This window comes from Amblyomma mixtum, chromosome 3 (genome assembly GCF_055824585.1).
Source record: "Amblyomma mixtum isolate Tamu chromosome 3, ASM5582458v1, whole genome shotgun sequence".
NCBI classification, from domain to species: domain Eukaryota; kingdom Metazoa; phylum Arthropoda; class Arachnida; order Ixodida; family Ixodidae; genus Amblyomma; species Amblyomma mixtum.
In genome coordinates this window covers 428,830,726-428,857,258 of record NC_143014.1, presented here as the reverse complement: position 1 = coordinate 428,857,258, position 26,533 = coordinate 428,830,726, and the positions used below count along the sequence as shown (strand labels likewise).

General features: G+C 47.9%; 1 protein-coding gene and 1 pseudogene across 2 annotated transcripts; both read left to right on the top strand.

Moving 5' to 3' along the window:
* The first annotated feature begins 1,176 nt into the window (after nucleotides 1-1,176).
* Nucleotides 1,177-21,229, top strand: LOC149358052 (uncharacterized). 2 transcript variants are annotated; one of them, XM_089578015.1, is made up of 4 exons: nucleotides 1,177-1,600; nucleotides 11,306-11,362; nucleotides 11,593-11,986; nucleotides 21,006-21,229. In XM_089578015.1, the coding sequence occupies exons 1-4, from the start codon at nucleotides 1,543-1,545 to the stop codon at nucleotides 21,220-21,222; spliced, it is 726 nt and encodes a 241-aa protein (XP_089434141.1). In that variant the 5' UTR covers nucleotides 1,177-1,542; the 3' UTR covers nucleotides 21,223-21,229. The 2 variants fall into 2 exon arrangements, with proteins under 2 accessions (XP_089434141.1, XP_089434142.1); XM_089578016.1 differs by lacking the exon at nucleotides 11,306-11,362.
* A 1,635-nt stretch (nucleotides 21,230-22,864) lies between these two features.
* Nucleotides 22,865-24,828, top strand: LOC149358051 (uncharacterized; annotated as a pseudogene).
* The last annotated feature ends 1,705 nt before the right edge of the window (nucleotides 24,829-26,533 follow it).

Genomic DNA, 26,533 nt, shown 5'->3' with positions numbered 1-26,533 from the left:
CGCTTTTTAGCATTGGTAGGGCGCAAAATGGCAGCCACTTAAATTCAGCCAAGGGTTTTGACAGTGCGGGCGCAGGGAATTCAAGGGGTCTCCAAAAACGGCTCGAATTATTTGTGCTTCTCACAGTAGGAGACTGCTTGAATTCAAATTTTGGGTGCACGTTCAAGACTAACACGGTGGACTACTCACCTGAAGAAATGGGACATTTATTCACCTATACGATAGGAAAACAAGATAAAATTGGTGTCTACTCGCGCGGCGCAATGTAGCACAAGTCTCCCTCTACGTCACATTGGCACGGCCATGCATGAACACTCGACGCCGTTAACAAAGGCATTATGACCATTATGACCAATTTGAGCCATGCTGGCCGTGGCTTCTGTCACTATAAATGCCGGTATAAGTTCGGCCATCACGGCTTTTTATTTGCGTTCACAAATGACGTCACCAACATCGCTGAGTCCGCGGAAGATATTAGAGGTCATATATTAAACCATTTTTTTTTCATGAACAGCATGCGTCTAGACGGGCAATAAAAGACAGTCAAGGTGGCCTATAATATAATTTATTTTCTGGGAAGAGATGAATTGCTTGTGAACCCTTTTCTTTTTTTTTAATGTAAGTGACAGGAACACAGTGCAAGAACAGCACAGAATGAAGAGGACGAATAAACGAAAACTTATTGTAAGTCAACGCTTTGCGCGTCCTCTTCGTCCAGAGTGATATTTCCGCTGATTTTCCGATGAATTAAACAATGATTCAACGTCCACATTACCGCTCTTCTTGTAGTTCTTAGAAGGGATGAAGACAACGTGCTAGAGTGTTTTCCTACGCTTAAAGCGCGTTCGTTTACGAAGTTTATGCAGCGGATCTTCACTTTTCGACTTCTCGGTAGCTGTGCGTCAACAAGGCATGTTTTTTTTTCACGCGCACCGGCTCTGCGACGGAAATATTCCCCACGTTTATCGGGCTTTCCATCTTGATGCTTTCAGTTGTCATTTGACGTCTCTGTTTCCTGCAGTGGGACGAGCGAAAACGGCTGCGACATTTGCCCTTTTTTTCAGCCCAGGCTTCTTAGTCCTGTCAGCCTGAAAGATCCCCGTGGTCGCCTTTTGTTCAGTTCGCGCTCAGACTGTCGTCACTTCTGTATCTTTTTACGCTAGAGGGATCCGGCGTCGTTGTTGCTGGTCGCACTGGTGCTCAGTGCCAGTGCGGCGCTCCAGCGCGTCCTGGAAGCTTGTCAGCATGACGTCCCCGCTAGGTCATTAAAAGGCCAGTGCGTGATATTTAGTTTCGGGAGCACGTCAATTCGTTTATCCACTTTGCATCGGTGAGCTGGCAGTTGTTCCGCGAAGAAAGGTGGACATTACCTTTGTGTAACAGCAAGAGAAGATCGCACGCATTTGACGCATGAATTTCGACACAGTTGTCAAAACGTACGAGCGCGCAAAAAGACGCGCTACCTGACGCACTGCCATTAGACGTTGAACAGTCGCTGGACAACAGCAGTCGTCCTGGTCACTGCGACTCCCACCGGGGACAATGGACGCATGGAAGATTTTAATTATCCTCCTAGTGACGGCAACACCATTGTGCCTGGGTGAGCTCCGTGATATCATACAACTACGGTGGAAAGTTTCAGCGGCGAGCCGTTCGTGAAGTAGTTCACGCAGTTTTCGTGATGCAGATTTATTACTCCCAATCCCGAGATTGTGATCTTAACTCACTTACGGTAAAGTTTTAGCATCAATACTCTCTTCGGCTTTGGTTGTTTCGGATTCTAATGCAGCGCAAAACTATAACGTTCAAGATATTTCCCTTGTCTCCTGGCTCATGGAAGCTGTAGCGCAAATTCGTAGGCGCTTCCTGCCACGCTAACTGTCCTTATAAACCGAAGCGGTGCTAATAGTGCCCAATGCGAATTCCACTTTCCAGTGCGGTCGAGGTGTTCGCGGAACACGGACATTAACAGTGTGTTCACATGGGCACGAACACTTCATTCTCCTTCGAGGTGTCCACTGATGGACGAAAGTACGATTATTGGATGTGTTCCGAAGCGTGCTAAAAGATCGTCTATCTTCTTTATATCTGAAGGTCATTACGACTAATCTGTTTCGTGAAGGGACGGTCGGCGACAATAATTTTTGTTTGCAATTGAGGTCGGTGTCAGAAAGTTCATAAATTTCAGGCGAGTCTAACTTCGCATATCTTGCGGCAGCTGCTCTATCTTTTGGCCTCTTAATAATTACCACCATTATTTATTAGGAAAACATTCCAACCGAGTAAATAACCTAGCCTTTAAATCAGTTTACCGGAGAATATCAAAGATGAAAACGAATTCAGTGCGAGACTTTCATCTACGGCTGTGGATGGCACCAGCGAACGGCCACAAGGAGCTGCTGATAGGACAAACCACATAGAATGGTCCTCACGCCCTCCATGCACTATAGTGGGTTTCCGTGTACACTGGCTTTAATCTGCGAGGACTTTATAGCAGTAAAATTGCTGGGTACAAATTGAGAATGTCATTCAGCTGACTTTGAGGAATTGGTTTCTTGAATGCTAGCTTAACGGCTCATTATGAGTCAGTTAAAACTCGCAAGTATGGGCAGAATAACCCTAAAGATCTAGGTGTCACCTGGACCGTTGAAATGCAGCGTTTCAGTCGTCGACCTGTGCTCCGGCCACCAGGGAACTAAAGGTTGGAGAGGAGGTAGAGTCGCTGGAAAAGCTTTCTCAGTACCCCAAACATTGCTATCTGGCGGCGGCTGCAGGTTTATTCTTTCTAAACTTCAGGGAGCGTGCACCTGGCCGCATTTGACTGCACGGCTAAAATGCGTTTCCTCCCCGTTACTGCACGAACATTGCGGTCCTTGCCGAAAGTATGGGGCAAAGCTGAAGACTTTAAAGAGCTTCAGATTGCTGACGTGGCCTTGTAAAGCTTGAGCAGCGACTTTATTGTTAGCGGCTATTTGAGCCACATGACAGGAACGTTGCTGTTTCAATGGTGTTAAAGTCAATCCACGCAGACTTGCTCAAGTTTTCACCAAACTTCGCTTCTCTGCTATGAATGTGTGCTTCGCGCGCAGTGAATGAATGTGCTATGAATGCTGAAGCTGAACACTCAAACTCACCGAGGGAATTTCGAATGTTCAGTAGTACCAAGTGATTTTTTGTGGCCGTCGGAAATAGTTGTTGTGAATGCAGGAAACAATTTAAAGGTAACGTTTCGCAGACAGGATGGTGCGTCGGCTATGATTATCACCATGTTCGCGCAGAATCTCTCGGGACTACCTAGTTTTCTCCAAACTACAAGTTTAAGATGATCTTCTGGAGTTACAAACTGTTCGTCACTGGTGGCCAATACGTGAAGCTAACTGGTGATGTCCAAGAGAGCTGCAAATGTCGCTTCTCCCTTAGGAGTCGCTATCCTGCAGTTTCCCAAAGTGCGGTGTGTAAAATCGAGCGACAAGGATTGGTCCAAGTTGTACATAACTAATGCGAGTATGATGTCGGCTGGGTACGTGCTTAGCATATTACTAAGCTTACTTAGCATGGTGCGTGCTTAGCATATTTAGAGTATCATGTCTTACAGTTGTCTGCTTTTGCAGCTGCATAAATCATCCCGCCAAACAACGTAATGTCTGTCTTACATGAAAACTTGGAGAACACTGCAGTCCGCTGCATTGGAGGAATGCGAAAGCATTTGCGTTTGAACGTCAGCAACATTTTTTTGCAAGTCATCGTTGTCTAACGCTAGTACACATCCCCAACGCACTTTACCCTCATACACACCCCAACGCGTTCACTTCGTGCCCCTCTAACACGCTTGAACCAACGACCCTTCGTGGCATAAGAGCTCTGAAGCAGCCGTTTCTTCTCACCATGCTTAAAGTACGACCTCATGGAGCCGATCTCAATAGCTACGCCACGAACTTCCGGCTTAAACATCTCCTAAGCTGGAAATAATGGCACTGCCATGGTCAAGCAAGATTTCAAGGCTGTCCTGACGCGCTGCTTTAAGTCCTCCTCATTTAGCAACAAAGAATTAAGCTTTTATAGTGCCTACTGCGGCTGAAACTTGGGACGGGCACATTCTCCAATCCGCACAATGACCATGGCATGATCAGAGAAAGAAACATGCCAGACATCACACGAAATACGCCTTTTACGAAGATCTGCGGAAACGCAAATTCGTTCCAGACGTGAATGCGAGGCTGCTCTAATAAATGTGAAGGCGAACGACAATCCGTCACCAATTATGCCTGAGTTTTCATTGACAGCCGACAAAATACCAGTGCTATTATCGGTGTTTTGCTTGGACCTGTACTCTCGCATGGGTCGCACTTGCACTTGCGGTTAAAATTGCCCATGAGTATTACATACCGGTCACAGTCTAGAAGAGTTGCTATACCCTGAAAGAAAACTGTTCGCTGCACCAGATTATTTGAAGCATACACTTTGATTTACCTCCACGATTCGCCATGCAGCCGAAAGCCTTTATAATTTACACGAACTTCAATGCCAGGCTCCAGGATTGCACACAGAGGAAATTGCAACTGTAAAGTGTCACCTTGAAAGGTTCGGTGCAGAACGCTCTCGAGAGGCCCGTGTACGATCCCGAGGCAATCGTGCACTATGAGGAGCCAATAAACAGGCATTGCTTGATGAGCGTCGCCCCGCCAGTGCCAAGGGCGTCTCTGAGCTGAAGTGTGGTGGCGCCCTGGTCACAAGCACAGATGAAATATTAACCGAGTTTTCAAAACACTACCCCTCTCTTTTTGCTGCTGTTTTAAGCACTGCTGACGATGTTCATGGAGCGCGCTGTGTGTCTGGTTTCGCCGCTTTCTGAGTATGAGCGCGTGATAATCAGTGGTCCTATAAACTTTGATGAATTGGAAGATGCAATTGATCGGTTACCACTTTCGCAAACCCCGGGGCCTCAAAGCCTCTCTAGGGAATAGTACAAGGTATTTAAATCTGTGTTATCCCCTGTCCTACTCCAAATTTTTGGAGTAAGACAACATCCCGCATGTGTGTTGGACTTTTGACCCCGTAATTTACCAAAGGACACATTGTCTTAATGCCTTAAACTGACGATAAGAAAAAACTGCGATTTGTAGATTGGTACAGACCTATCACGCTTTGTGATGTTGATTATAAGATCGTCGCTAAAGTCCTCTCAAATCAGCTACAGCTAGCAATGTCGATTTTGACTGGACCTTATCAAACATGCTGCTTGAGGGGTAGGTAAATGCAGTCTAACCCACATGTAGCGCGCAAGGTGTTGCAGTATTGCAGTGACACTCATGAATAATTAGCACTGCTGCACATTGATCGGGTGTCCCATTCATTTCTTTTTTCTCTTCAAAATCACGTTGATCTTGCCTCAGTACTACCTACTGGGATAGGCCTTTGTTAGAAAAACTGTTCCACGGGCTTGGTTGTTAAGGGCTCTCTCTCATTGCCAGCCCGAATTCAGTCCTCTGCGAAACAGGGTTGCCCCGCTCCTGTTCGCATAATACTTATAGCCACTTTGTCTAAGTGTTATAAACAGTGCAGCTGTCAATGGTTTTCGCAATATGGGTTACGAATTGAAGCCATTAGCCTGTGCTGATGGCCTCTAGTTTTTATTCGCTCATAAGCTACGCATCGATGAGGTTATTCGTTTAACGGAAGACTTCGGTTCAGTGTCAGGAGTTTGGATAATCGTTCCAAGAGTTGCGGTCTCTGGTCTGGTATGTGAGGAAAAATACCTGCCGAATATGCTGTTATGCAATGGACACGTACGCCATCAGAGTACCTTGGAGCACAGTGCACATTACTGGAAAGACCGCGTGCCAACTCTTCAGGGCTGTGCTCAGACTATTGTGCCCTATAGAATCTCGATTTTCGGCAGGGCGACCGCATGCAATGTGTTTCTCGCCACTAAAATTTATTATGTACCGCAAATTATTCATTGCACAAGATTTTATACCCAGCGCTTCGACAGAGTTTTCGCAACTTTTGTGTCAGATTCCTCTTTTGAATCAATAAGGCGTGATAACCTTTTCCGGCCTGTAAGCGCTGGTTTAGTCCATCTGTGCGTCGACACATAATTGCACCTTTCATGTTTTTCCGGGACACTACGGACCCACTAGCGGGTGCATTCTTGCCAGCAAATTTCGTTTGCTGATCGCCCCTGTTTGTGGGGATTCGTCCATGAGGTGTATTTCTCTGTTCGTTTCCTACTTTTTCGTTTTCCCCTCACTTCTTTTTTTCGGTGTCGAGGAAACGGTTGTACAAGGACGTTGTTTCTATGCTCTTCCCTCCGCCACTGTATCGCTCTGTGTATTTTGGCTTACCGGTACATGATGTACTCTAGACAGTACGTAAAATGCCCCTCTCGCCATGTACTATCAGCGTCAATTGAAACGCGAACAAGCCAATTGAAACGCGAACAGCACAACTCGCAGATATTATACTAGGGAGGCAAAATACATGAGCAGTTGATTTTACCACCGAAGCCGAAAATACCGCTTTTCTGAAATGTTAATAGCCCACGCCTGTATTTCATCTCCAGCCTCTAATATGCTTGATTTTTTGTGCTCGCATTTCAGGTGTTTTGTTCGCGTTTCATTTGACGCTGATAGTACAAAATCCTTTTTCTTTAAGCTACACACTTAGACATTACCGGTTAAAACATGGCTAGAGAAAAAAAAAGGTATTTTCATGTCTGCGGTTAATTGTCGCCTTTCTGATTCTCCTGAAACTATTGAGCTTTTGTTCTGCAATTGTAAAGAAGCAAAACTCTTCTGGGACATGATGCAACGGATATTCAAAAAAAGACTTAATTTGACGCCGCAGTTTGTACGATATCTCACTGCATTGCCATTTGTTGATGAACCCTAGATATGTTGTTTTTAACTGGATTACATAGCCTCTGGAAAACATGCATGGTGGACCGACATTGTAAAAAAGTTGTTTCTGCTAAACACCATTTCAGTAGAATGATTGTACACCGAAAAGAATTTGACGCCCAGACCAAGTTTGAAACCGGAGTGGTACTCACTCTAAGTGCTGTGTTGTTCACTGCCTTTTTTCTAGACCTTTATTCCTTAGATATGTCTTATGCTAATGTATTAGCTATGTGCTCCGAATTCACTCTTTTCTCATGCTTCGTTGCTCCGGTGTGTTGATTTGCCATCGTTTTCTTAATGAAGCAGAACTTTTTGCTGGGCTAGTTGGTCCATTCTGACATACGTGAAACAGCGCAAAGGAAGAAGCTCGAAACCGAAACGAAGAAGCGCTCTTTCCTGTTCTTTCTTCGTTTCGCCTTCGGGCTTCTTCTTTCGCGCTGTTTCACGTATGTCAGCTTTCTTAATGTTTGTAGATAGCTCATGTACATGAAACATCACACCATTGTAATAATTACGATGTTCAAGAAAGCGAAAAAACCTTTCTTGCATATACGTTGCGTGCCCGCCCGGCATGAAAAAGGCCTGGTTACGAACCCCAATGCCGGCGAATTTCATTTTTCGAATGAGGTCACGTGACAGGTGCCACTTCCTATGGACACATTTTGTGGACAACTTCCGGTGATGGGTATTCTTTCGCATGAGGCATAAAATGCTTTCGCGTTAATAAAAGTGGTTTGAACATTTTCAATACCGGCACCTCTACTTTCAGTATTAGGAATGGCAATGTCGCTGAAATAGTTCAGTGCAAGGCAGATAATGTTAGATCATACTTTTGAAGCACAGGCCTTCCAGTGACTGAACCCTCGCGACTGAATGGCTCATGAGCACTGTCTCATCATTACTGCTTCCACCACTTGAGAAATATTGTTAAGACACAATACCTTTTTGTTTCATTCGATCCGCGTACGCGTTAAATCTTGGAAAAAATAAACAAACTTCCCCCTAAATGATTTAGCAGCACACTTTCCCTGCTATTCTCGCAAGCCAAACAAGCTCAACTTTTCCCCGACATCTTAGTTGGCTGTGTGATACATGACGCGCAAGAATGTTCATAAGACACCACGTGATAAGTAAACAAAGTGGTAGGCATTTCTCCGCCAGGAGGACCATGGACAGCTAGAAATAAGTCCTCCTTGTTTGCTGCTGGCCATGACCACAAGAAAAAACATCGTGTTTCGGCTAGCGTTCACATTATTGGATCATATTGGGTGCGAGAGAAGTGTAGCCCAACCAAGAGGCAAGTACCTTCCAACGGCAGCCGGACAGCACGCGTTTGGCAGGTTTTCTGAGAGGTAGCGCTTACGTGGCCCCTGTCAACGAACCGGCGCAGAAAAAAGAACACGGAACTCTAAAAAATTTTTCAGTTGCTCGGAGAGGAGGTTGTGCTAATTCTCGGCGTCGCAGTCAGAATACTGCGAATAATTCTTGCTTAAAAAGAGACACAAATTTAATGACTGAGCTAGAATCGGGAGCTGGGCAAGCTGGTGCTTGATGATCATTGTGGTGGAATTAAATAGCGAGAAAAAAAAACCAACAGACCGAAGAGAAGAAGACCATGAGAGTATTTTTGTACTTTTAAGCGCACTGATAGCAGAAATTAGCGGTCTAATTCGTGCTGCGTCTCGACTTCTCCACTGCAAGCATGCATGTGTGCTTCGCCTAGTTTTGTTGCCCCGAGCGTTGCCAGTAAACCCAAGTTTATGCGCTCGTTTCATTGCGCTCATCTTTCGTGCCGTCATGCAAGACGGTGACGACGAAGTGATCAAGTTCAACTTCTGGATTGATGTTACAGAATAGTACGCCCTGTATCTGGCTGCTGGAGGGACGGCTGGTTGTCAAGAGACGTTACCATAATGGCTGCCACCAGGATTAGCAAGAACGTAGAGGGAGTGGGTGGACATGGGGGTGCGGACACCGCCTTCGCTACAAAATAAGTAAATTACTTATGTGTCAGCCACGATCTCATATGCTGTCACTCCAGCAGTAAGTACAGACTGACAAAGAAGGAGTTCAAAGCAGTGCTTCATTATCAGCAGCCTATACGGAGGCGCAGCTTGGGTTTGATATTCATGATAAGTTCTCGCATTGGGACATCATGACCACGGTACAAATGTAAGCCATCTCTGTTGCTTCGAAATGCATTGTTGCTGAGCATGAGCTGAACCGGTGGGTTGCGTACAATCGCGCTCAGTATGACTTGCAACGCGCGAGCGATGGGTTCGTCTTTGCTTTAAGGGGCTTGTATGTACAGTCGCATCCGCAGATCCGGATCATGAGGGGGAGATAACTAGAAGAATAAGAATGGGGTGGAGCGCATATGGCAGGTTCTCTCAGATCATGAACGGTAGCTTACCAATATCCCCGAAGAGAAAAGTATACAACAGCTGTATCCTACCGGTGCTCACCTATGGGGCAGAAACGTGGAGGCTAACAAAGAGGGTTCAGCTTAAGTTAAGAACAACGCAGCGAGCTATGGAAAGGAAAATGATAGGTGTAACGTTAAGAGATCGGAAGAGGGCGGAGTGGGTGAGGGAACAAACGCGGGTTAATGACATCTTAGTTATGGCATCTTAGGGCAGGGCATGTAATGCGAAGGCAAGATAACCGCTGGTCCTTAAGGGTAACGGAGTGGATTCCAAGAGAAAGCAAACGTAGCAGGGGACGGCAGAAAGTTAGGTGGGCGGATGACATTAAGAAGTTTGCGGGGATACAGTAGCGGCAACTGACAAAGGACAGGGTTAATTGGAGAGACATAAGAGAGGCCTTTGCCCTGCAGTGGGTGTAGTCAGGCTGATGATGATGATGATGTACAGTCGCGATCAGAATGACCTGCAACGCTCTGGCGGCCACCTTCAGGTTTTCGTTTGATAGAAAATGTACCAGGCACGCGGGCACGCTGCTCGGCAGCTTTATACAGAACTTTGCAGCAGCGCCCGACTCGCGTTGCTTCGTGACATCAGCTCGTACCCCCCTGATGCGTGTTGCAAGTCATATTGCGCGCGATAGTACGAGGGGCACTAAATATATTATGCAACACATTTTTTTTTTCTTGGCAAGGCTTGGTTCAAAACTTTTAAAATCTTGCGCGAGACATTCTTATACCTTTCTGCGCCATCTCGTAATTTCTATTGATTTACAATAGGTGCAACGCTACAAAGCGTACAAATTGGCACACTTCAATCGGCAATCGGCAAACAGCAGACCCCGGAGGCTATGCTACGTCGCGGTTCTGTTCAAAACGGCGGCATCCCGTTCTTTTTGTTGTAGACGTCCCGATTTTAAAGTTGGTGGCGACCAAATTTTTAAATACAATATTTTTTCCCATAACCACGTATTTTGCGGAATGAAAAACGCTAACATACCCGGAAAGAGCCAAAAAAATCATTTTTTACTGTGAAGAATAACTTTATGTAGTTATCTTCAGTGTCGCTTCAACTATACTAAAACTTTCGTTTCACTGCACCTGTGTTTTGAAGCCAGTAATGCCGACTACTGGAGTGTAAAGCGTACAAAAAGGTTGGGCTCATTACCAGCTGAAAAACTATGGGGGCATTTTGGCAGCCTAAAGTGCGCTAGGCGAAAGCTTTTGTAGCGCTACTTCGACTGCCAATGAGTGCCTATGTTTGTTGTGGCTGCGCCACTTGGGAGCCATCATCATCCACTAGATGCAACACACCGACTGACGACGAAGCAGCGCTCGACGCCGCCGTTTCGACAGCTCCGCCTGTCGACGAAGATGGCGTCACCTTTTGGCAGCTGCGCTCGTCGATGAGTCACCCCAGGCGCTGGATGTAACGGCGTACGGACGGACGGGAGAATGAGCCTTTAAAGGCTTTCGCCTTAATACAGAAATGATTGATCGCGGCCCTCAGACACATATCCGGTATCTGGCGCAGCCGGTAACAGCAGTGCGAAAGTGTTCAGTTTCTTTTTGTTTTTCCTCGATTAACCAAATTTAAATTACTGATATTACATTTTCAGTTCTTTTTTCACTGCTTTGCTTCTTCTTAATCTTTTCCCGTACCACATGAGCAACATGGATGTCATTGTACGGATGCCACAATACTTTTAATCAAATATATCTTCCTTCTAGGGGCACATGAGATCAATGTAGTAATGTAGGCCCTGGCTTCCGTACTGCACAGCGGCGGAGGTAATGACGGCGCGTTTGCAGTTCCAAAAAAACACAGAAAGGGGTTGTCTAAGTACGACGAGCTTTTATGTGATTTTGCTTGAATTTTCGAATATAACTGTAGCGTAAAAATAAAAAAAAAACGACCTACTGCAGAAGAGTCGGTCCCTGAGTTACGCATGCTGTCATGTGAACGTCGTTTTTTTTTTTTTAGTGCGAAGACAAGACAACCTACGGACCCCTGCTTTAACAGAATGGATTCCAAGAGAAGGCAAGCGTAGCAGGAGATGGAAGAGAGTTAGGTGGTCGGTAAGATTAGAGAAGTTTGTGGGGACGAGGCAGCCGCTGCTGGCAAAGGGTAGGGATACTTGGAGAGTCATGGGAGAAGTCTTTGTCCTGCAGTGCATACAGTCTGAAGTTGCACTGTTTTTCTTTTCACGCAATCTGAGAACGTGGAGCTCTCATTCCCTTAATCCGACCTTTATTTTTTTTATTTTTCAGGCTCCCTCAGGAGTCACAATGCGCGGTCGCCCAAACCGGGTACGTTGCCGATCCTACGTACCAATGACACCGCCGGGGCATTCACGAAGCTAATCCAGTTCATCATGATCAACCAGAGCCTCGACCCGTTGCCCATTCCTCCCCAGAAATTTGTGGTCGACGTACTGGGAAGCATTGAAATGCACAATGCCCTGCTAACGGGACTGAGCAGCTTGCAAAGGACGGGCCTTGTCTACCTGTACGTCAACGACAGCGGACTGATGCTGCACGTGGACGTGGGGAGTGGAGAGCTCACCATGAACTTCACCACGAAGATGAAGGTCATGTTCATGATGCAGCAGGTGAACGTCTCCATCACGACTTCATCCACACAAGTGGTCCTCGATGTTGGCGAGTAGGTATCACGCCTCTTTGCTCTTTCCTGTTTACTTCTGGGAGTGACACTTCTTTTTTTCCTCTGCGTTCTATTTTGGTGTCCGCATTGTGCTAGCCACAGCCTTACACATAAGGGCGCAGAAGGCACGGCAGACAGCTTTCAAATGCGACTTTAGGGAGCAGGCTTTATATGCGCTGGATCTGCGAATTAGGTCCCAGCTAGGAGTCATTTCTTCTTCTTCTTCATCTTCATCCTCTTTATTATGATACCTACCCCCATGGGGAGATTGGCCAAGGTGTAGTGGCGTAGCTAAGGAAATTTCCATAGGATTACGACAAAATATCGGAGCCAAACGTGAATTTTATTTTTCATCATAACTTCTTCATTCTCTAAAGCGTTTCCTCTGCATTCTCTAAAAACGCCGCGTGCTTTATAAATTTAGCCGGACACACTCTTCAAATTCGCTAGTGAGTAGCACGAAAACGTATCTCAGGTGCCATGAATACTTCTGTGAGGCAGGGTGAAGCGACGAAGTTGTGAACGGCAGATGGAATGCAGTATTGGAGATTAGTACCTTGCGCTTAAATTGTGTTTGAAGCATTAGTAAAGAGATGAAAACATTAGCACACTTCTCTTCATCAAACGATCATTCAGCACTATTTCTCATTGGAACATACTCCTTCAGACTCTAGCTGGTACACGCAGAAGATTCAAAGCAGAAACGGAGAATTCGATAAACGCCCTGTTCTCAGCACTATTCCTTCGAGCCGTATTGAACCGTTACGCGGATGCCTGGGCCTACGCGACGGATTCAACGTGAGAGGCACAGAAGTGGTGCCGATAACCTTCGGATGGGACCCAAAGGAACACTTTTGGTTCCGTCCTGTGGCTTTAGATAATGTTCGACATAAAGCGCGCACACAGGCACGAACGGCTGAGGACGACAGACGTCTGTGCCTCGCAGCGCGCTTTATGTTGAACATAGTGGGTTTACCAAGTTACCTATGCCCATATCTTACTGAGCTCGTAGATGGTCATGAAAACTGCCACCAGACATTGCGTTTCAACTAGTCTCAACTTAATAGGAGCCGTGCGCGAGAAAATGAGCAGCGCCATCTATATATCTGAAGAGTACTTACTTTGACTCTTTTTGAAACTATTCTGCCGCTTCTGGAAACCTACTCCCATTTCCAAGAATTCCATCACACACTGTGCATGTGTGCACGACAATAAATAGGCTCCGCATGTTTGTTCAAGTGGCGACACGGATTCCTGACACAGCAATTCGTCGCGAGAGGTGCGTTGATCGATCGGCTGATGGATTTTTACGTGCAACACTGTGTGCAGTGAAGCGTGGTGTAGCTTGAGGATTCCGGAATTATGTCGACTGCCTCGGGTGCTTAACGTGCATTGAAATCTCAGCACAACCTGATTTTTGCATTTCGCCTGCATCAGAATGAAGCTGCTACGGACGGTTTCGAATGCCAGGCTGAGGTTTAGCCTAGTCACCGCGTACCGGTTTCGGTGGGAGAAAAAATGCACACCTAAGATTGGTTCCGGACACGGCCGACAGGTACAAAAGGAATGAAGCCTAAGACGAATATCATCACATCAGAGTCAAATGGTCTCGGAAGGCCAAGTGGCCTGTGAACATCTATAGCAACCAGCAGGCCTAACGCCTAGGATGCGGAGGCCCTTGTTTTTTTTTTACGGCCGCCTGAAACAGTCGCACGGCGCGAGTTTCTTCATCCGTTCCATGCGGATCGAATAGCGTATAACAGCGGGGAAGGGCGTGGCCACCCCTCTCGCCGCATCGCGGCGTTGGGCGCGCGCCGCCTACCCCTCCAATTCTTTTCTCCGCGTGCTACGGCGCACCAGGGGAGATTTTTTATAGCTTTAAAGCGTGGCCCGCATGGAGCGTTTTTCCGGGCGATTCGTCGGCGTCGACGGCACCGGAGCGTTTTTTTGCCGCCGGAGAGGACGTTTTTGCCAAATCGTCGGGTTCTGTCGAAACAGATAAAAACGTCGACGCCGCGCCGACGCCAGGAGAGGGCAGCGACAGAGGGCCAATGAGAGCCGGAACGGGCGTCACGTGACTCTGGGCGGAGCCACGCCGGTCGAGAGAGACGCGCTTGCGAGCTCTCTCTGGCACTGTAGCTTGACCACCAAAACTGCGTCGTGCTTCCCGGAAAGCATAGTTATTATCCGGAAACACGGGCGTTTGACACACCGAGGGTACCGAGTTCTAGTTCACTATAGTACCGAGGCTTGGGCTTCGGGTTTCTCGGCCAAAACGGCCGAGCAGCGTGTTGTCTCTCGGAGGAGTCGCTTTTAGCTGGCCGCGCCGTCCATCAGGGGCACGCGTAAACGGTAGCGCCATCTAGTGACAAGACGCCAAAGCACATAAACGCTGTGTTGAAGAATTTTTTTATCCGTAATTGCTGATAACTACGATGGGTGCATTGCGAGCCTTTTTTCGTTCCAAGTAGAAAAACTGCTAATAGATGAAAATGTAGCAAGTGAATAAAAGCTAGACAACTGCTTCACCAGGTGTCGTTCTTGCGAGGTAAACACAGTTAGGCCTAAGAGCTTGAAAATCGCGAAATTATCTGAAAAACAAAGGCTAGTTATCGCTTATACCTCTACGCGTGGGCGAGCTGTGCGAAGTAAAAGCGAACCGCTACCATCTGAGCGAGCTATCACGTCGAAGAATCCAGCGGTGACATGTATTTATTCCGAAGTGGGCGAGCAGGGCGCAACCATCTTGTCAACGTCGCCCGTAGCGCGCGCCGCTCGGCTGCTGACCATGCGGGAGTGAATTCGTCGACGCCGGCGCGGGCGTTGGGCGCGCGACGCGATTTCGCGGGTAAAAAACGCTCCATGCGGGCCAGGCTTTACGTTGCCAAAAACGCTGCGGACAGTGCGCGGAAAATGCGCCAATGCCTCCTACCGCTATATACATAGGGTTATTCGTTTTCGGGTTTTATATTTTCTCAAACTCGGGGGGTAAAAATCGGACGTTATTTTTCGGCTTGGTAATAGGGGAGAAATCGGGTTTTTTGTGGAAAATTTCCAAAATTCGGGTTTTATCGGGTTAAATTTGCAAGCTATTAATTTATTCCATTTGCTCTAACCGGTGGGTAACAATTAGGGCTATATTTTGGGCTGCTTTCAAGAAAGTATAGCAAAATTGGCGTTTCTTTGGTAATTAATTATTACTCACAGTGAGAGGCAACGGCCAGTTTTGAGAAAAGAAACATTTTATTCACGAGGGCTGGTCATCGACGTTCTACACGTCCTTATTGACATACATAATCATCTGCATGAGCAACATCTCGGTTTCCATCCGAGACTTGTCTGGTTTCTGCAGGTACCTTAGCTGAGAGAACGTTCGCTCAACGTCACAGCTGCCATTAGCTAGGCACAACAATGACAACGCTGCATTTGCTAGCCGTGGGTAACGCACAGTTGCGTCGTTCCAATAGTCCATCACTTCAACACCTTCATTTGTGGGGCTTGCTTCCAGCAAGTACTGGTTAAACTCTTCGCGAAGCGAGCCTACATCGTCCATCACGGAAATAAAGAGAGGTCGGTAGTCATCAAACGACTAATTCAGCAGCCGCTTCTGGAACGGATCGAGTCCGGCTCCCAGTTTCCACAATGTCAACTGGTTTTCTTCTTTGTCTGAGACTGGAGGCACAGCGATTCCGTGGGCACAGTTGTTTCCGAAATCGGGAAAAATCGGGTTTCACCCGATATTTTAGGAACACGTTCGGGGTGCAAAAATCAGGGAAAATCGGGTTTTACCAGAAAACGAACAACCCTATATATACAGTACTGTGCGTTTTTATCGCGAATATTTTCAAAAATTTTCCCGCCTCAACCGCTAGCTCGTTTGCGGTGAAGCTGCACAAAGAGCTTGCGTATTATGGTAACTTTTGTATCATAGCAAGCTTTACAACGGTACTTACTTAGTTGAGCCGTGCATGATGTGAAAACGTAATCGTCTGCGTAGATATCGGCGAACCAAAACCCGCAAAAGCAGTTTTTTCGCTGAAGGGCGACAGTGGCGCCATCTGTTTCCTGTAGTGGAAAGCGTTACGACAAGGCGCGGAGGCGAGCGTTGCAAGATGCGCGGACGCTTTGAATATGTCGTTCCGGCATTTGCGTCCGTTTCAACTGTAGCGTTTCCAACATTTTCGGCTAACTGAACAGGAAAAAATACAACTGATTTAACGAGTCTTTACCATTCAAAGAATATTTTTTGCGACGCTCGCCTCGGCGCCTTGTGGCCACGTTTTTCACTGCCGGAAACAGCGCTCTGTCGTCCGCTTTCTTGCCTTTTGTGCTCGTCTTCGTTCGCGCTGTTTATTCAAGACGGAAACAGAAGGCGCCACTGTCGCCCTTCAGCGAAAAAAATGCTTTTGCAGGTTTTGGTTCACCGATCTCTACGCAGACAATTACGTTTTCGCATCATGCACGGCTGAGCTAAGTAAGTACCGTTGTAAAACTTGCTACGATACAAAAGTTACCATAATACGCCAGCTCTGTGTGCAGTTTCACCGCAAACGAGCTAGCGGTTGAGGCGGGAAAATTATTGAAAATATTCAGGATAAAAACGCACAATACTGTATACATATTTGTGTGTGAGGCCGCTCCTGCTAGGCCGCCTGCAGCCTATAAGCGAGCTCCCTGCACCTTGAGCAAAGTGGCACGGTTTAGGAGTGAATGACACTTTCGTAGCTGAAAACTGTCATGGAAGCTCAAGAACTTGGGACATTGAGAGTCTCCATGAAGGTGCTTTTGGAAGTCCTCCAATTTCTTGATAACATCCGGCGAAGTAAGGGCATGAACCCCGCTGCTGGAGCAAGCGTCGTCTGCTGGGCTGTTCTGCATCGTGCGAAGCAACCCATGAGCAGCGCATTTGCGGGCAGCATCTCGAAAGAGTTCGTCCACCGTTCGATCCTTCGCGAGTTCGTGGCACTGGCTTGTTGCATACGCGCAGTGGTCAGAGTTCTAAGCTCCATCTCGGCAGCGTTTACGGGTAGCGGGTAACAAAGGACAACAGTGTAAGTACTGTCATCAGAAAACTCTACGCTGGGAGGGGAGCAACACTTTACAAAAGGCGATGGCATGCTGGAAGCGCTAAGAGAGTTTACATGCATCTCGATTATACGTTGTGACTGCAAAACCGGACTACGAGAAAGAAATGACCAGTATGATAACAATGGGCTGCAGTGCATTCCGCAGGTATCCTCAAGCTATAAAAAAAACTGTCCACCCATGTCAATCAAAAGACAAGCAGATATCATTTGCATGCCGGAGGGACGCATCTGCTTCTCCTCGTCGATGAACCCATGCATCCGCGCAAGACATTAGTAAGAAACGGCTGAAGGATTGGTGACATAAAATCAAGACCATGAACAAAAGATAGCAGCTCACGGTTTAAAAACCTTCCGTAATCCGTAATTAAAATTCGTAACTAAAGAGGCGAATTTCAAGATGATACTTTTTTAGGGTGGCAAGATTAGAAACAAATTTAAAAGAAAAATTGTAATCGACCAAACCGATTGATGCGGCAGAGTATGGGTTAGCACTGCTGTTCCCTCCTGACGGAGCAGCCGCTGACGGATTCCCACGTTGCGAGCGGATGCAGTGATTCAGTCCGTCAACTACCTCGTGACAAGCCGGACCCTCGATCGACTCCTCCGGTTCAATCCAGCTATCACAGTTTTACACGTCAAACCCTTCAAGGGAGACTTCATGTATATCGTTCACAGAGTGTCAGTGTGCTGCTACGGCCTGTAATCCCGAGACAAAGGCCATTTCAGGAGACGGTCAGTCTCCTGACATGGCCTTTGTCTCGTGATTACAGGCCGTTGCAGCATATTGGGAATATGTGAATGTTGTACGTGACATCACATATGATAGTGCAGAATATCGAGGAAGTAAAACGATCGCTTGCTTTTTAGCAACATACGTATGCTATCTTGCGCATAACGAGGATACGAAAAAATAATTATTGATTTAACAGTATATATGCAGCACATGATACGTAGTTCAGGCAATTTACCACGAAAAGAGAGGAAACGAAAAAACACATTGGCACCCAGACGGTTGCAGCCACTCGAGGGCAAAAGTGTAAAAAATTCAGAGAATTACAAGAAGGGATGCATGTCATTGCTTCTTTTTTAATGAAGAGGTTGGTTTAAATTGACAAATATGCTGAAAACCTGCAATAATGAAAAACACTAAAAAGGGGAAACAAAGGTCCTCCTCCTCTTTTCATTTTCACGCAGTTTATTTGGTGTCATTTGCACCGACTGACCCTCTAACCAGTGCCGCTGGCGCATATCTCTTCTTGGTACACCATGCAGAGAGCCGCATGGCCGCTTTTTTTTCTATTGATTGGGTTCCTTGGTCCTTTTGAAATGTTGAAGATCTAGGCATAAGCCTGAAATACGAATACTTCCACTATCATTTAATCGCATACTGAGGACGGTAATTAGATCAATGAAAGAAGATGAAAAAAAAATTGGCGGGGGCTTAGCTTTGGTTAAGCCTGGTAGGTTGCGAAAGCAAAAGCGCAGCGCCTCCAACTGAAGGAACGCAGTGCGCCGCGTCTACAGGTCACGCGTGGCTACCGGCCGCCGCTGCGCGACGACTCAAAGCGAGTCAGGGGATTTTGAAAGAAGATTGCGCGAGCACCAGAATGACGTGAGGAACCGGCGTGTGGCTTCGAACGCGCTGGCCGAACATTCGCTATCTGCCGAACACAATATTGACTGGACACAGGCACGTGTGGTAGCGAAAGAGAGGAACAGAGCATCACGGCTCTATCTTGAGTCACTGATCATTCAGACGACAGCAAATACGCTGAACCGTAATCATGGTAATCTGCCCCCTGCATACGCAAGATGTCTGGGTTCTGTGATACGCCGTATATAAGGCAACGGTTCCCCGTTTCGCCTCATTGTGAACAAGGCTCCCGTGTGGGAGCCGAAACGTCATTCGATCTTTCTTTTTTGGTTGGTGCCTTTCATTTTTCGTCATGACTCAAAGCGTGTACGGAAATTTTTTTTTTAATATTTTGTTTTTGATGTTGTTGCGGCTGAGAGAAAGAAAACATAATATACAGCTGGGATGACGTCACAGCGGCAGTAGCGCCACAGGTGCGCAGCGCGGCAAACACACACCGTAACTGCAGCCGGGCTCTCTGAAGGAGCGAGTTGGTCGCCCATAATCTACAGCTGGTATGACGTCACAGCAGCAGTAGCGCCACAGGTGCGCGGCGAGCCACAGGTGGGGGTCGCGGCGTAACTGCAGACGGGCTCTCTGAAGGAGCGAGTTGGTTGCCCATATTCACTCCGCTAAAGGTCAAACGTAACTGCGGCCGGGTCACGCCAAGGCTTTAAAGTGCGAGTAGTATTGCTTTCGCAATAAAATTAGTTCTTTTTGCTGTTTGCACAAGAAGATAACACTGCAAAGTAACGAGTGCGGTAAGCCAAAGAAAAACATCCATCCGGCTTGCTGCCGCTCATGACAGAGCGTCACCCATTAGCGACCGTTTTTTTGTTACGGGCACCATACACACCAGCAGAGAGAGGTTTAAAAAACACGCTTCTCATCCCTCGAAGTGATATCAGCACTACCAGTTTCACCGTAAAACCTACCGCTGTTGATCAGCATGTATGGCGTTATTCAGCTGCTCAGTACGACGCCGTGGGCTCGGTCCCGGTGGCATTTAGTCAGCGAAAAATGCAAAATCAGCCGCCTACTCGGATTGAAGAGCACGTTAAAAATCCTTGGTTAAAAATGAATCCGGATCCTTCTACCATGGTGTGCATTACAGGCGTGTTGTGTGGTTCGTACATAAAAAATATATTTACGCGCCAAATACGCTTTCCAGAGATGGTGGAACACGAGGGAGCAGCAAAGCGAACATGAAAACCTCCGTGACATACACCCTATAGCGAAGCGATTTCATTTTGTACGTCGCTTATTAGTTGACGCTCAAGCCAGTTTACGAAATAGCAAAGCAAAACGGTGGTGTAACGAGATAAATCATGTCCAACATTCTCGGGAAAAAATTTTGAAAATCGAAAAATTGTAAGACACTGTTATAGAGATATTGAAGGTAATGGCCCTTTCTTCTCAATGTAGCAAAACCTTTCTTTTAAAGTGTTTCCATCTACCGCATCGAACAGTTAAGACTGCCATAGAAAACCAGTGGGGAACGCGTTTGACGATAGCAAAAACGTTAATATAAAACAAAAAATACAAGACTGCCGTCGGGGGATCTGCGGATATATCGATTGTTACAGTGATATATCTCACATTATATGAAAAAATTGCGTTCATAAACGGTTTCCCGCTGAAAAGTGCTTTTGCCTAGAATTGCGGGCTCTGCAATGTTTATTAGAGTGCCCAGAAACAACCTGCCAATCTTGATGCTAGCGCATTATTAACAGACTATAGCTAAATGAAACAAAGACAAAACAAGTATGGCAAAAATGTTCTGCACGGATAAAAAATGAATACATCAACTCACAATAATAGTTTAAAATTCAGCGTAGAACTGCAGTCATTCTGTAGTGAGTATGCATATAAAAAAGAGATTTTCAGAAATATATGATCGTAAATAAAAAGTAACAGCGGCGAAGAGCATACAATGCAGATTTAAACAGAGCGTACAAAATAAGATGCTTTAATGGATAAGAAAGTGTGTTTTCGTGAACGAATTCTGAAGTTCGTTCAGTTGTACGCGTAACACAATCGTGACTGTTAGTGCTCTGGTCGCATATATTACGTCTCTTTCTATGTCTAACAACGTTGGTCAATCAAACAGCGAGCAGTCTCTGTGCAGCTGACTTAATTGGTCCTGGTGTTTTCAGCTGAGAGTTATCGTTCTTTTATGACAAGTGCTTAATTGCCTTGTTCGTCAGAGCGAGGCAGGCTGGTTCAATGGCTATAATAAGAAGTCAACACATTTTCTCAGCTTTGAGTCTGTAAACGCATGCTTTTCTATACTTTCCAGAACTGTCGATCGGAAACTGCAACTGGAAAGATTGAGCATCGTGAAGCTCGAGAATCTTCGGGTACGGCTATCCACGGGTGGAGTTGGCGGGAGGATTGTCAGCAGTTTCCTAAAGGGCGTGACATCTGTCTTCAAGCGCGTCATAAGATCGACAGCCCAAAAGGAGGCACGCAAGGCTTTAGAGAATGAGATAAAAAAAATAAACGAAGTTCTGTGAGCGCCGTCTAAAAGTTCGCGTGTCATCAATCACTGGGCTTATCGACGCCATGTCATGTCCTCGCACGTGAATCGAAAGGTCGCTGCAGCTGTGGGGACACGGAGGTGTTTTCCGTCGTGACAGCTGGGGGCCCACTAGCTCTCAAGCAAAATGTCTCTTGTGGCTCACTCCACACTCCCGATATATATCTTTTCCAACCGAAACTGTCACCAGGATGCGTTGTTTTCGTAGTGCGAGAGCAAGTGACATTAGAAATGTCTCAAAGAAATAAACTTGTGTAAGCGACGAAAATATCGCTGGACATTTCCCTGTATAGTATCTTTTTCAGCGCTGCGCCTGGCCGCCTCAACACTTGCGATAAATTTGCGAGAGATATCCCCAGTTCTCGCTGCAGAAAGTCTCTCTCTACGCAATATTTAGAACGTTATTGGTCACAGCTAGACCGCTCTAGTAGAAGCTAAAAGCAAGTTCTTGAGGTCACCAGTTTCTTTTTAGAGCACAATGACTGCAGAGGAGTCGGTGTACATCAGACCATAGCTGTTCAATATTTCGGAAGTTTGATCGTGCCTATTAAGGCGTAAGCCACACTTGCCCCATTGAACGAAAACGCGTCTGTGTTTGCGTGTGTCGGCTAACGCTCGATGACACCCATAAAAGGTGGCGTCCTCATGCAACTTGGCAGGTGCCGGTTAAATAAATTATTGGTCGCGCGAGGTTGCTCTGGACCACGGTGTATGAACATATTTAGGTGCTGACGCTGACCGCCCGCCGCGGCGGGCTACTCGCGCAGATTGTGTTAGTGCTCTAGTACATGCGCCGACCGCAGTGGCGTGAGGGCGCTGCGGAGAAGTGGCTGGTAAAGGGGTTTTAGTGGCTGGAGCGGCGGGCGCGGCTAAGCGGCGTGCCCGGCCATCGGTGCTGTTTTAAGCTGCATTTGCCTGTGGTTTGTGCTGCCAAAGAACCACAGCGTGTGAACGTTCGGTTCTCGGTTTCTACTTTGCGGTGGGCACCATGCACGAAGAAGTTCTGCTGCAACTAGGCTTTTGTGTTCCGGTTTGGCACCTCCCGCGGTGATCGCTGCGCAAGCTACCGTGGTGACGCGTTCCGAGCCCCTGGACAGTCGTCGCTGGCTACGCACCGAGTGGCTGCGATTTGTTGGTTGTTGTTGCGGCATAGCTGTGAAGCCCAGCCAGGTCGAAAAGCCGACTCGCCGCGATTATGGGCAATGCGCACTTTGTACCCAACTGCAGTTCGGGCAAGCCGACATGCGTCGATCGAATGCCGCTTTTTAAAGCTACTTCCATGCATGCTCACCTGGAGAAAAGCGACTTAGGCTATGAGGACACCGTAGGCGAGGGCTGCGGATGATTTCGACCAACTGGGTTTTTTTAACGTGGACGGATATCGCATGGTACACGAGTCTCTAGCATTTCTCCTCCATCTAAATGCTACCTCCGCGGCCGGGATTGAAGCCGCGTCTGTAACGCGTCAGCAGCCGAGCACCACAAGCACTGAGCCATCGCGGCGGCTTTGCTTGAACCTGTGGCGCAGGGTAATCCCCAGAGTAGATAGGGTATTGCAACCGAGAGACCATGCCTGTTATTGTAGTGACATCGAGTGGATGCATTCTACTGAGAAGGCTATGCAGTCATCGTCCAAGGAGACGGATGCATTGTCAGAACTGCTCCACCGGCCTCCTCGCTAACCGAAAATTGCCCACCAAGCTGAGACTAAATGTGTTTGGTGCCTATTCTTGTGAATACAGGAAATCACATCTACCGGCAAGGCTGCTTGTTGTACCAAACTTGTCGGTTGCACAGAATCGCTATTCAGGCCGCAGTGGATTAATAAGTGAGAATTGTGCTGTTTACCTTCCCTAAGCTTTATGAGCTATGTGAGCGAAGCCGCGCAGAGGGCTCCGGATTAATTCAGACCACCTGGGATGCTTCAATGTGCGCTGACATTGCACAGCACACGGGCGCCTTTTGCGTTTCGCCTCCATCGAAACGCGGTCGCCGCCGCGGGGATGGAACCCGCGTCCTACGGCACAACAACCGAGCGCTCTGACCACTGAGCTATCCCGGGTTATAAACTATGGTGGACATGATTTGAGCAAACAAAACAATTGGTGCTGCTAACGGCGGTCTCCACTCTCTGTAGTCTATGTGTATACCTCTTCATTTTGCGAAGAACCTCCTACGTAGGCACACTAGAATTAAGAAGGCACGGTAGCGCTACAAATATCGGTCAGCGACCTCATGTACTCTAGCAGTTTGCACCCGCTGTGCATTTTGGTGCCGCAACACACGGTGGTATGAAAGGCAGAAAATACACCGGCCACGTTTATAACAAATATGTAGGTGCATAATTTGCACACGACTTTGGGAAGATCGGTGCAGTATTTTGTGGCAGTACATTAAGTGCAACGTAGCCACTTTAGCAGGCGCGCTGTGATTATTCGGTACTGACATCCACCAAGTCCCGTTTACAGCCTCAAGTATTTCTGTCTTTTCGCGTGCATGACGGTCTAGATTTCCCCGAGGTCGTCAGCCGCTCGGCAGAGTCGTTGTCGGCGTAAAAGATCAGCTCGGCGGCAGGAACGCCAGGGGCGTTTTCGCAAATCATTTTCGCGTCGCTTAGCTAAAACTGCACTGCAATAACCCCCAAAACGTCACAAACTTCGCCACTGAAGCGTCCCGCTGATGGTTTCTCTTCCCTCCCGTCGCTTGTGCTTTTGGTGAACACAAAATACGCCGCGGCTAAGCAGTGGCGCTGCCAGCGCGTGAGCGTAGTCGAGCGCAGTCGACCGTAGTAACCCGGCCACCCGAGAAGGCGCCGGCATACAAAAGAACAAAACCAGTGGGCACCGAGACTCCAAGCACGCCACCAGCCCCACTGTAGACGTACTGGAAGTAAAACTGCCTCCCTTTTGGACCGGCAACCCAGAACTTTGGATCGCACAAGTCGAGTCACAGTTCGCTGCGCGCCGCATCACCGACGACAGCACCAAATATCACCACGTGGTGGGCAGTCTCCAGCCTGCGACGGCCAGATAGGTGCGGGACCTACTTGTTGCGCCACTCTCAGAGAAGGCCTACGCAACGCTCAAGGAGACGCAGATCCGTCGCGTCACACCTTCGGAGTCGGAGCGTTTCCAGCAACTGCTACGGGTGGCTGAACTGGGCGACCTAGTCAACGGTTGCGCTACGTGCAGCAACTGGCCGGCAGCACGACAAGCGTTGACAGCCGCTTAGTGCGGGGACTGCTCATGCAAAGAATACCCGCGAACGTGCGGATAAGTCTCACTGCATCGGGAGAGGCAGACCTGACCAAGCTGGCCGATCTCGCCGACAAATTGATGGATGTCGTCACGCCGACAGTCGCGTCGGTTCACGCACCGCCTTCTCGCAAGAGATGCGAGATGAAATTTCTCGACTCGCCGACAACATCGCGGGGCTGCAGTCGAGATGCAGCCAGCGTCCACGGCAGAGCACCGCAGCACAAGCACAACGCAGAGTGGGCTGGTACTACCGCAAGTTCGGCAATTCTGCCCTGAATTGCATACCGCCCTGCGAAAGTTGGGGAAACGCCCCGGGCCAGCACTGAAGGCGACCAGTGCCAGGTCAGCCTTGCCGGATAGTCGCCCATCGGTTTTCTTTCTGACCGATTGAGAGAGGGGCACACGTTGCCTGGTCGACACAGGGGCACCTCCGCCCCAGTGTAGTGCCGGCGTCGCCAGCCGATCGCAAACAACCATGTTCATCGCCGTTGCAAGCCGTCAACAACAGGACAATAACGACTTACTGGCAACGCTCTCTCTCGGTGGCTCTAGGACTCAGAGGATATTTCGATGGATTTTTGTGGTGGCCGGCGTAAAATCTGCTATCTTAGGAGCAGAGTTTTTGCGCAGCTTCGGACTGCTTGTAGGTGACCGCAATCGCCGTTTACAGGATCCTCTCTCAGAAGCAGAGGTGCGCGGGAAGCCATCCAAACATCTGGCCCTCAGCCCCACTCTCGTGACACCTCCAGGCACTGCCCGATCCGCCAGCATCCTCCGCGATTTCCCCGAGATGACGCGGCCACCACAGGCCAGCACGGCCGTCAAACACAAGGTACGCCACCACATTGTCACAGCAGGCCCACCGGTTTACGCTGGCCTACGCCGCCTCTCCCCACAAAAGCGGCAAGCAGCACGACAGGAATTTGACCACATGCTCGAGCTCGGCATAATCCGCCCTTTCGCTAGTCCTTGGGCGTCACCACAGCACAGCACAAGGTGCCGAACTCTACACCAGAAGACTGGCGACCCTGCGGTGATTATCGAGCCCTTAATCGATTCGCTGATGACATTGCCTTACTAAGTCACTCTGGACATGAACTGAAAAGCATGATCAATGAGTTATACAGGCGGAGCAGAAATGTGGGGCTAAAAATTAACATGCAGAAAACCGAAGTATTGTTCAACAGTCTAGCAAGGGAACAGCAGTTCGCAATTCGTAACGAAGTGCTGGAAGTAGTAAGCGAATATGTCTACTTAGGGCGGGTAGTGACCGCTGATCCGGATCATGAGAGGGAAATAATTAGAAGAAGAAGAATGGGGTGGAGCGCATATGACACGTTCTCTCAGATAATAAATGGCAGTTTACCAATATCCCTAGCGAGAAAAATATATAACAGCTGTATTTTGCCCGTACTCACCTATGGGGCAGAAACATGGAGGCTAACAAAGAGGGTTCAGCGTAAGTTAATGAAGCGCAATAAGCTATGGAAGGAAAAATGATAGGTGTAACGTTAATAGATCGGAAGCAGGCGGAGGGGGTGAGCGAACAAACGCAGGTTAATGACATCTTAGTCGAAATTAAGAGGAAGAAATGGGCTTGGGCAGGGCATGTAATGCGAAGCATGATAGATACTGGTCCTTAAGGGTAACGTAGTGGGTTCCAAGAGAAGGCAAGCGTAGCAGGAGGCGGCAGGAAGTTAGTTGGGCGGATGAGATTAAGAAGTTTGCGGGGATACGGTGGCCGCAACTGGCAAAGGACAGGGTTAATTGGAGAGACATGGGAGAGGCCTTCGCCCTGCAGCGTGCGTAGTAAGCTGATGAAGATGGTGATGAATAAGCAACAGTGCCCGACCGCTATTCGGTACCCCACATTCATGACGTCACAAACAGCCTACATGGTGCGACAATTGTCTCAAAAATCGACCTTGTGCGGGCCTACCATCAGATCCCAATGGCTCCAAAGGACGTCTCGAAGACGGCGATAGCAACGCCCTTCAGCCTGTTCGAGTTCCTTCGCATGCCGTTCGGCCT